The sequence below is a fragment of the Athene noctua genome, chromosome Z (genome assembly GCF_965140245.1).
Source record: "Athene noctua chromosome Z, bAthNoc1.hap1.1, whole genome shotgun sequence".
Taxonomy (NCBI): Eukaryota; Metazoa; Chordata; class Aves; order Strigiformes; family Strigidae; genus Athene; species Athene noctua.
The window spans coordinates 9,889,605-9,901,617 of NC_134077.1; the positions used below are offsets into that span (position 1 = coordinate 9,889,605).

The following is a 12,013-nucleotide window of genomic DNA, read 5'->3' on the forward strand; positions in this document are numbered from 1 at the left end:
ACCCAAGCAAGCATGCCTACTTCCCAGTAGCCAAATAAACCTCAGATGAATTAGTGAAAGCTTTATGTGCATAAATTAAAAAATATTAATCAGGAACATACATCCCACCCACATTCATGAGCTGATTGAATACACAAGACATAATATACAACAAAATACTGGCTTCGGTGAAATTAATGTAAAAGAGTTGTAGTCACATCTGATGGCTCCTAAATACATCAAATTTAGTATTTTCCAGGAACTGTTCCATGCTCAGCTAAGCTTGTTGATGTGTATATTATTTAGGACACACAGACCAAATTCCTTCTAACAATGTAAGTGCCCCTGTGCTACAAGAGACCTGGGTCATCAAGGGCAATCCCCTGCTGACAGAGACAACATATCACTGAATTCCTTTCATAAGCCTACCAAGCTCATCATAAAAAAGCTCCTTTTTTGTTAAGCCTTCCAGTGCACTAAACTGTGAAATACAATTGCTCTAATTTTCAAGAAACGTCCTCTAACTTCACGTTAAAGTTTGTGGACTGTTTAACTCCCTTTATTTCTGTTCCAACACTGGCCTACCGCTTGAAGATCTCTTTTTGTCTCAGCATCGCATCACCTCTCCCCCTATTCACCTTACCACTATCTTAACCTACTTCTATATGGCCAATCACTATACACACACACACACACTTTAGTCCCTTCTCAGAAAAAAGGTTCTCTACCTCCCCTATCGTCTTAAGTAGCCCTTCTCCACAACTTCTGTCACTAACTTCACATTTTACTTGAACAAGGGATAACTCAGGACTGAAGACAGTATTGTAAGCTAGGTTCCATCAGTGCTTTTTGAAACAGCATTAATATTCTTCCTACTTGAAATACAGCTCCTGATGAATCACATACTATTTGCTTTCGCTGTAGTTGCAGCACTGTTGCTCCCATATCCCACTATAGTCAACCATTAGCCTTCTGAAGAATTAAGCAAGAAAGCACATATATCAAAGATTTGGAAGAGAAATGAACAAGAGAATTTTGTAAAGGTCTGCCACAGCACACTGAAGGAAAAATTTAATTCCTGCAACATTGTCTTTGCATGTGATATTCCAGGACTGGAACTAAACATATGCAGCTTAACAAAAATGGAAGTTACAGCCTGCAAGAAAAAAGAGAATCAGCTAACTTTATATAAAAAAAAAAACAAAACAAACAAGCAAACAAACAAAAGCTACACCAAAAAAAGTCTGAACTAGCAAAACCTCCTAGTACATATATACGGTTTAAATGCCTTCAGTATAAGTTTTCTTTCTCTGAATGAACATGGAACACTGAAATACCATGCAAGTTTTAGACCTCAATTACAACAAGCTAACAGGATTAAGTAAAAAAAATAAATCTATAACTATATTTTAATGCACAAATTCCTTATTGTCATTTTTAGTTGACAAATAACTATTTCATAGCAAAACAACATCACAGGAACAGCTGGATGGCAGTTTTAAGCTCAAATGAACCAGTGTCACATGCTGACAAGTCATCTCTCTGATTGTTTTTGAATGGCAGCACATGCAGATTTATTCTCTGCCATAAATTAGAACAATTATTTCTCTGTAGTTCACTTTTTATTTCAGACAGTGAGCCCCTGCACATATTTTTAAAGGATATCTTCCCCTTCCTTGATGATAACTCCATTCTGTTCTTCTAGCTCTCTGATCTTCTTTTCAAATGACTCCTGTACAGTTTGCAGACGTTCTTGTGTCATCTCCTTTTCTTCACGTATCCTGTAAAGAATGAGAGAAATAAAATATATATGTCCGTAACCACAATGCCTGATTTCCAACTTCTCTTCTTTACAGGTAAATGGGTATCACCCTCTCCACCCTTAAACATGTTAGTTCCTCATAATGTTTATCATATTATACTGGGAGATGCATGTGACTATGCAATACATTATTTTTTCAAAGACACTGGCCTCACTAGAGTACGTGCACATTAATGGGCAGCATGGAACAACTAAGTAAGGACCTCAACCCACAATGAGATTTGTGCAATCTGATTCCCTGCAGCCATAATGAAGATGCACCGGGATCCTTACAAGCCTAGGGCATGTAGACCGACAACTCAAATGGGAGAGCTTAGCTGCTGAGACAGGAAGGAAATTGAAAAACTTTTCTGGTTCTTGATCTATAAACTAATCCTTCTTTCACATTTACTGGTCAAATTTAAGTCCAGGAAAGGAATCATTTTTCTCGTTAGTCTTCTCCAAACAAAACACTTCGTCCTCTTCTGGGGATTTTAAAATATCAAACCACAGGAGTAAATCTTCCTTTCTGTCTGGACCATGGCACCCTGTATCTTGCTGCTCAGCGTAAATAATTGGATCAAGATTAAAAGATGACAATGTGAGAAAGGTTTACAATGATCATTTATTCTGCACCTCAAGAGCAGGCTGTAAAAATAATTATTCTGGTATCACGTAGGCAAGACGACCATTATGCACAGATGATCCTGTAACTATACTAAAAAACATGGCTTAGAAATCATGGTTCTATAAAAGCTCTAAAAAAATATTAAGTAATGAGCTTAGACTAATAAATATTACTGCTCTGCACTTAGGCAATTTCTGTTGCTGAAGGCTCTTAAAGTTCAGCCTTTTATGATGATGAAACAGCTGCCACAACACAGGTGACAGGAGACCAAAGCAGTACAACTTTCAGAAAACTTCAATTTTATCTTCCTTTAAGTGGAACAATCCTATAGGAAGAGGAAAGTGGGGAAAAAATACAGAATTTATATATAGGCATTAGACTAAACCTTCCACTCATCCCATCAGACTCACATTATTAACAGAGAACTCTATTCGGGGACTGAGCCATCCATTTGACATCATGATGTTTACCTTAAAAGGGCAAATTTTGTTTTGATATTCCAGTGGAAGAACCATAAATACCACAACTGGGTCTCCCCCCTAGAGTGAACTACAGACAGGCAATATTCCCCAACTTTAAGATCAACCTACAGCCCTTCCCACAGCAGCTTGAGCAGACTGCATCAAGTTGGAAATTAATAATACTGAAACTCACACCTTTTCGCTACAAACCTGGAGGGAGAAAAATAACATATAACATAATCAAATTCTGTAAATCAGAGTGGTTGGAACAAACTACTAATTGGAAAGCTTCTAAATTACACAAGAAAAGACATGGATTTAGCATAAAAACATTCCACTATTCATATGCCCATGGTCTCATTTACCATTCCATCCCCTGCAGTGTTCAACTCACTCCTAGGCCCCTTTGCCTCCATTCAAAGGCTGTCAAAGTGGGTGTGTGCACACATCAGAAAATTAACTATGAAAAGGGACAGCTATATTAACTCTGGTTCCATCTCAACACCTATGTACTCCTTAGTTAAGCAGAACAAATTTTTGAAACCTATCAACCATACAACCTTGCTACCAAAGCAGTTACAACTATGGTGCCTATGCCACAGGCTGCAGACCCAGGCTTTTGCATCTAACCCCACCAGTTTGTTTTCTCTGAATCTAGTGCAATCAGATAACTGACCACAGATTATATGACCTTTCTTTCACATAAACAAGGAAAGATGCAAGAATGCTTCCTGTTTCTTAGGGTAAAAAGATATCTAAAAGAGAGCATAAAACCAGTCAGTTAGAAAGAGACAGTGAAGCAATGACCATGTAGATGAAAGAAAGGCAAGAAACCAGAACAGGGAGAAAAAAAAAAGATCAGAAGGGAAAGAGAGGCCAAGTATCATCTCCAGGGCACTATAATAAGGAAGGAAGCTTGCTTACTAGCTGCTAGAGTGATGCTCCGTTAGAAAAAGTTTCAGGACAACTGAAACACTGGGCCATGCTGGCACCTAAGAATTTTAAAATCAAACAACAGTGTAAGAAAATAAAGTAAGGTAAGAAAGAACAGAGGACTAGAGAAATTAGACTAAATCTAGCAGGTTTTACCCATCTCTAGATGCTGTGATTTGCTGCTTTTAGCAGTCTGCATCACATTCACGTGCTGTTTGTATTTAACACAGATCACAGCAATCTGTCATACTCCCAGATATATAAATATATTGTGCCACATATCTTATGCAGTGAATGACTGAGAACAGTAAGTGATCTCAGAAGGAAGGTGGTGGTGCGTGTTTACATATCACAAAGCAGGAGACAGCCCATAAAGGGCAGGCGACAGATACAAAACTGTTACTCACAGGAGGTGGCAAAAGGAAGTTAGAGAAAAGGAATACAAGAACGTCATCAGATTATGCTGGATTTATGTCACATCCTATATATAGCTCAGTGAGATTATTTTTTTTTTAACATACTTATTTCATTGCCTTCTGGCAGTAAAGAAATGATTTTTAGCAGAACTAGGAAGGACTTCATTGATGCCAAACAGAAATATTAGAAGGCTCATAATGCTCCTCAAAAGGATTTTCACCCACTTTTCATCTGCTCGTGGTCAGAAAAGAGCAGTGAAAGAATGAAGGCACTGCAATTACAAAGGGCACAACTGTTTCCGTTGGGCAACACGCTGGTGTCCAGCTCCGTTACCATTGTTTCCAGGATGAAATAGGGGTCTGACAGCTGAGAGTAAAGATGATAAATCAGTAGAACTATTTCTGCTGTTAAGTGTCTGAAACATTTTCTTGCATGCAATTTACATTCACCCACCTTGTGTCAGAATATACAACATCTTTGTTCAAGATTTGTTTTATATTCAAAACTTCAAAGCTTATGTAATCCTAGTTGCATCTAAAAGATTTTAATTTTATTTTACAGGAGTCTCTGTAGGAAAAGAAAAATTCATAATGCAGATATATTGACAAAAAACCCTCCTAGGACATCAGCCTTAGTGTTCGAATTAATTCCTAATTCACCAGTTCCAATTATTACACTGCACTCCCAAGTCCATTGCTGATACTAGTATCAGTTTTGACTTTCTGAAAAAGGAATTGATCAACAAGTTTGCTGATGACACTGATTGATTCCACTGAGTAAGCAGGATTGATGCTCTCCAGGTGGAATTTTTGAAGCACTGCACAGGTCAACAACACTTAAAGTTTTATTTGTCTAATGAAAAACTGGCATGCACAAGAAAGAGCCAGGATAATACTCACATCAACATGACACTAGGGACAAAGCTCAAAAGAACTCTTCCTGACTGAAGCCGCTTACAGATCTTTACAAAACAAAAGAAGAGCTGAAAAGGCAAATTAAAAATAGTGTTTTCTATTTTTAAAAAATGTTAGAAAAAAAATTTTAGTTTTTACCAAGAGAAATCTGAATACATTAAGAATGTATTGTGGCTGAGCAAGACAGAAGACAAAATAAGCAAAAAGGAGAGACAGACACTGGAAACTTCACTGATCAGTCCTAACTCATTGAGAACATTTATCTTTTTGAGAACACTCACCTGATATTAGTCTGCCAACTAGCTAGCAAAGATGAAAATATTTCAGTGACAGTTCCCAAAAACCACACATTTTAAATTCCAAACAAAGAACAGTATCTGGCAAGGCCACAGGGGGAGGAAAAAATGGAGAAAGAACCAGGATAAGGGCATCATGCAGAGCCCAGCACACACAGAAATCATGGAATGAAATCATGTATTTCAAGTGAAAGTTGCACTCCAAAAAGATGAAACAAGAAGAACTGAGCAACAAAGTGACTTTTAAATACCAGCACAGCAGGAAGAGAGAATGGCAGCATTTTTTGTCTTGAGGACACTTCACAAACCTGATGCATTTTATTCAAGTATTATGGGCAGTATGTATAAATTAAAAAAAATAACAAAAAACCGCAACAATCTCAAAACATAATTGAAATTGCTGCACAATGGATAAATTTTATGATATGCAACTTGCAAAATACAAAACTAGATCTCACAGCATGAATTTATAGCTACAAATGACTTTTTAAGCACAGAAGGTAAGTGTGATTGGTGATACAATAATCCTAGGCATGCTTTACCTATCAACAAGAAATAATTTCCAGACAAGCTTAGGGATGTCTCATTTGCAGTCTCACTGCCTGACCAATTAAGAGAACTGCAGCACAATATTGCTCCTAAAGTAGCACACAGGAAAGAAAAAAAAAAATAAAAGAAAAGAGCTTGACACTGAAGTTAAAGCTGGGTAACAATTTGGTTAAATACGAGGTAGTGTAACCCAGGAGAGAAGGGAACCTAAAAGGACAAACACTGCAGATTTGTAATACTGACTTTCACAGGGAAGTTGTCCTTCAAAGATCCTAAACAGCACATACACTCCACAACAGTTCCACTCTCCTACTTCACAAAGCTTTCCAATTCTGTAATCAAATTAACCTTCTGTTTTGATTCCCATATGCACATTTTGTTGGAAAATTCTCAATTTTACTTGGTAAAGTTCATCTTCATATGAGGACAGAAAGCCTACAAAAAGTAATGCCAGTAGAAAAGACTAGCATCCCAGATTGCCAGCACCCTACAAAGGGTTTAGGAATCCAAGGTCTTAGGAAGCAGGAAGCATTTTCTTAATGGGGACAAAGGGCTGTCTGAAGGCTGTTTTGCTAGCTGCTGTGTACAAGTCATTCTAGGCATGAGAGTGGTCTTTGCCAGAAAGACACTAATTTGGTACCAAGAAGTAGCATGCATCTCATTTGAAAAAGGCAACCACTCTCACCTTTGGGTGGATAAGGGCATTATGATACCTTTCTACCTAAATTGCCTTTGAAGATTTGTTTGCAAAGACAACAGAGCCAGCTTTCTCTGTGTTTATCTTATCTGAAAAAAGAATACAAAGTAGTTAGATACCAATTCTCACCAATAAAAGCAAAAATTAAACTTTCATGAACCATTCTACATCACTTAGTCAATGCCTCTCATTCATTCCAAAGTAAACTGCCTATGTGAGCGGTACAGGCATATGTGAACTGTGCAGTCAGGGAAGAAGAATTTATGATGTACATGTCATAGTAGAAGCCAGAAAGTCACAGTACTATGGCTGTACATCAGTAAGGAGTGAGGTGAAGTGAATGCTTGCAAAGAAAGTTACAACCCTCTCCATCCAGCCAAATGCCAAGACAGAGAGCTCTCAAAATCTGCATATCACTGAAAATATTTCACTCCAGAACACTTTGTAACCATTCTCCAAAGGGTGTCTAGCAAGCTCTTCATGCTCAACAGCCAACTGGCTAGGTCCCAGAGGACCCTGCACTGCTCGCTCCTGGAAGAGGCTAATGTGTCCTGACACTGGCGCAGAGTAGAAGGGTAGGAATCTTTCACTGCCTTCACCATGTCACCGCTCATTTCATTACATAAACTGATGACTGGTACAGGACTAGCCTGCAGTAATAAAAGCTCAGAGAAAGTCTTTTTTGCCTCTTAAAAGGACTCTGCTTCTAAGAAGAGGTAAAATTTGCACCACTTTCACCACCATGCCAGCAGCACCTTGCTGAAAACACGAAGGTGCCATGCAGGTTGTCTTTGAAATAATGGTTGATCACACTTGAGAATTTCCCATTTACTCACAAAGCACTTCGACATTCATGGGCATGACTCATTCTACTCAGAAATTCCTCTACAAAACCAAATTTGGAAAGAACCTGCTGACAATTTTTAAAAGTTCAAATTTACAACATTTGAGTCTTTTAAACTTTGGTTCCAGTTTGCCTCTCTTGTCACCTTAAGGGGGAAGACAGACTAGGTAAGTTCAGAGAAAGGCAAAATAATGGTTATTTACAAGTGGCAGCACAAAGCAAAAACTAAAGATTATTTAGCCTAGAAAGGAGGATTAGAAGGGATACAGCTGAATCCTTTCTTTCAACCCTGTCTCAAAATTCGATTTCATAAAGTCCCTATCAGCTAACATGATGTCAGCCACTGGAATCCCCAGCAGCAGAGCATTACAGCCCAGAAATTGGATTTTTTTTTTTTTTTCGAAGGAAAATAATATAGACAGCATTAGAATTTACTCACACCAAGACAAAATCTGACACTGCAACATTTTAGCTAATACATAGGCACACACAATTCAGAAGTGCCTTGAGAATGAGAGTTGGAGGAAGAGAAGAAAAAATAGGAGGAGAAAGAAAAGTAGGTTAGCTCTCCTTCAGCAGTTGCAGAAGTCAGGGAAAAGACCAATATCCTGAACTGCTCAAGCAAGACATGGTTGAAATTCAAGCCCCAGGAGTTAAACATACTTTGCTACCTGTTTCCACACAGACAGAATTTTACCACTTTACAACTGCCTTCATGCAGACAGTTATTAACCAAACTATTTCTGTTCACCATCCTGCAATAAACGTGTAGGAATTAGCCCCAGCTACCATCATTTTAATTCATAAATAGTAGCAAAATAAGGAACAGCGCAGTATAGCTCTGGTCAAGTGAGATCTTTATTATTCCAAGTATTTACTAAAGGACAGTCTTCCTGGAAAACTTTCAGCACTCTGATGGTTCTTTTTCTTCTCTGAAATAGCAAAAGAATGTTCTACTGCATGTAAAAACCCTCCATCATTGCACAACTAGGGATGAAAATTATGGAGAGTTTTAAAAAAGTGACGAGGTGAGCGGAATTAAAGTTCAACTTCCCTATTACTCTGCAAAGGACTTTTAATTACATCCAATAAAAATATGATTAGGTTTAAAAATAAAAGAGAACTAAGTATAAAATAATAGTGTTCCACTAATTTTACTTTTCAAAATTAATGTTGCTGCACCTTCTATTTTTCTTCGAAGAAATGTCAGGCAGAAATATCAAACTGTCCTCGGGGAAAAATCACAGCATGTGAGATTTAAGAAGAATCCCATGCTCGAATGAGTTAGTGTACTACTATTCACTAGGGAGCAGTGTATTATGAGGAACAATGTAATAAAAGGCTTTTTTTAATATTAGAATATACCTCTATATAATCAACAGTGGCAACAGTGTCCGAATAGCTCCAACATGTGACAATTTGTAACCAGGCTTCCCAGCAATCTACTCTTTATGACAGCCTTAACTAGACATTTTCTAACACGAGGTAGGATAAAATAGAGTTGCAAGCATGAAGAACTTCAGAAATTACTAAAATACTGTATAGCAAGAAATCCTATATTGGTACAAATTATTAGCAGGCAAAATGGTCCACTGGATGAGGATAATCAGAGAGAAAATATTCCTAGCTGCACCAGAGACTTATTGCATGACCTTGAGCAAGTAGCTTAATATCTCTGCCCAAATTTTCCTATATAAAAAGGACAGTAATGCTTGCCAATTATTGCACAGACTTATGAAATCTATGGCAAAAAGCATTTCATTAATACCTGAGAACCTGCACTTTGTTCTAGAAAAACTTTGCCTTTATAAATTCTTAGCATGGACACTAACTTTTAGCTCAAAGGACCCGAGATCACCTCACAAGTCTTTCCCCTCTGATGCTGTGCGAAAGCCTGCCAAAGTCCCATGTGCTCCTTCTCACTTTTATAGCCCCTATGCAAGAAGCAGATTTTCAGAGATTCTGAAGTGTTAGGGACACAGAACAGGAGAAAAATCTCCTCACTCAAATTCAACCTATTTTCTCCATGAATGCAACTTGCACTGGAATGAAACTTAGAAAAAACCTTTTGCTAACGCTGAGATACTTGCCTCTCCTTTTGAAGAACAGGGAGAACTTGAAGAAATTAATCAAAGCAAAAGAAAGTTTGGCTAGATAAGTTAAAATGACACTGGACTCTATTGCTCTACCTGTGCAAACACAGACAAATACTGATTAACATGTTTCAGCCACAAGATCACCTATCCACCTTTAACAAGGCATTCCATAGAAAAGCTTACTCCTGACAAATAAGCACTACAAAGTTTCCTAACAACTAAGTTTGTAATTTCCAAAAGACATGTGTTTATTTAAAGCACATGATACAAGCAGCAAACAAAACCCAAGCCCTGTGACTAGGTTTATATGGATGAACTACGGCATGTCACAAAATTTTGGCTCTTGTTTTGATCTGTTTAGGAGATTTTGTGTCAGGAAGCAAGGAAAAGCCGATCAGGACGCGTCATTGTTCATACCTATTCTAAAAAGAAAAATTACCTTATGCAAATATTCATTTCCATAATGGAGTTCTACATTGCTTGACGTTAATTAGAGGAATGACTCTCCTTAAACATAATCCATTTTCAGGTAATGCTTATTCTTACCTGGCAAGTTCTTTAATTAAATTTGCAATGCGTCTCTTGTCCTCAGGACACAAATCCTTTAAAGAAGCACTCTTCATTCCTCCTTCATTAGTGACCTGAAAATTTAAAGTAACATTTTAGAAAGTACTCTTTAAAGAAGAACAAATATTTCATAAGATATTAAAAGTATTTCAAGACCTAATTATTAGAAGTTGAAAAGTAGACAAATTCCAACTGGAAATAAAATATGTATTTTTTAAAATGTAAGTGCGGTTCAGTGAAATAAAATAAAATAATTATCCACAATTTGGTAAGAGATTTGTAATTCAAATGCAAGCTGCAAGCTTCAATACTAAACATGTTGGGTAGTTTTAAGACATACACTATTCATTGATGCATGTTAGATATAGGGTAGTGATTTCTCAAGACTTAGAAATCTAGTGCGGCAATATCCAAAACCAAGTCCAAACTCTACTATATTAGGATCCTAATAAAGAGTAAGGAAAAAAAACATTCTGCCTTTGTGTTTACAACCAAAGAATACAAACCAGCAAAAAAAAGGTATGTAATGCATTTTTAGTAGATGGTAAGTCCTTATTTCAGTGATTTTAATACACAGAAAAGTACACACCCTTTAAAACGTCACTATCGGGCTTTTTTAGCCACTTACTTGCTGCCTTCGCACTTACAACTCCTCAAAACAAACCTTTAACATACTCCAGTACTTCGGTTGCTTTAATGCATTCCTTTGTCACACTGAGAACTGCAGCATTTGTTGCCAATGCCCACCAGAGGGCATGTTGCTCTTCGCGTTGCTCATGGTCCCTTGTATTATTGAGATTACTAGCATGACCTTTTTCGGGTGTTTCCAAGCAGGAAACAGTTCTAAATTGTTTTTATTTATCAAAAAATTTCAGTCACCGGTGACTCAGTTCTCCAGTGGTAGTGATAAATACAAATTAAGGATCCCAAAATGAAAGCAGCAATAAGAGCTATGCTGTTCTGTCCAAGATGTTGGCAAATGGCACTTAACATGAGATACAAGATGTTGCCAAATGCCTTGCAGTTTGGCCAAGGTAACACAACACAGCACAGAACAACCTCTGCCCATACAAAGCTAACACTGGGCTTCTCTCCCCTCATTAGCAGTAACAGCAGCTGATCTACACAGGTGAGAGAGGAAGTGCCCCCTTTCATCCTTAGCTAATTGCTTCCTGAACAGTGGTTTGAAACAATTAAAGGACTATATTGCTTTTGAAAGAGGTGATAATTTTACACAGACTTATGTTATACCCACCTGAACCTTCAATACACTCTTATTTTAACTTCGGGGGAGCGGGGGGGGGGAAGTTTCACAAGGCAAATTAAACTTCAGGGCTTTGCAAGGGGACATTTGATTTTGCAGTTTCTTTCCCAAACATATGCTATTTACAGTCACACAAATGAAGAGAAAATGGTTTTAACTTAACTGAATTTAACTTCAGCTAAACATATGGTTGAAGGATTTCCATATTCCACGCTAAAAATGTCTGAAAAATCAGGGGGGGTTTAGCAGTTAGATGAAACTTCTTTAAGAAAAATTAAAAGTTACATTTTTCACTCAAAAAAGAGGCAGAAGCTTGATCACATTAGTGAAGGAGATTTTAGCACAAGGCACCACAAGCTATTATCCAAACCTATGTACATACTGTCAGACAAACATTTGTGGGATGAAGAGGAAAATCTAAAAGTGTTACTCCATGCTTTTTTGTACCACCCACAGGTATGGATAGATGGCACACAAAAAAACTCCAAGGCATGTTTGTACCAACATGCATGTCAAAATGAAGCTGTAGAATTCTGCACAGCAATAAAAAAAAAAATCAAAACAAGA

General features: G+C 37.5%; 1 protein-coding gene across 4 annotated transcripts in view; it reads right to left on the bottom strand.

The window, feature by feature from the left end:
* The window catches only part of KIAA1328 (KIAA1328 ortholog), a 175,793-nt gene that overhangs the window by 153,189 nt on the left and 10,591 nt on the right, over positions 1 to 12,013 (bottom strand). For all 4 annotated transcript variants that reach the window (XM_074932616.1, XM_074932615.1, XM_074932618.1 and 1 more), the window contains 2 exons: positions 10,162 to 10,256; positions 1,645 to 1,760 (listed from right to left, as the gene is read on the bottom strand). In XM_074932616.1, coding sequence (XP_074788717.1) covers positions 1,645 to 1,760; positions 10,162 to 10,256 — 211 coding nt within the window. The remainder of the gene's footprint in view (positions 1 to 1,644; positions 1,761 to 10,161; positions 10,257 to 12,013) is intronic.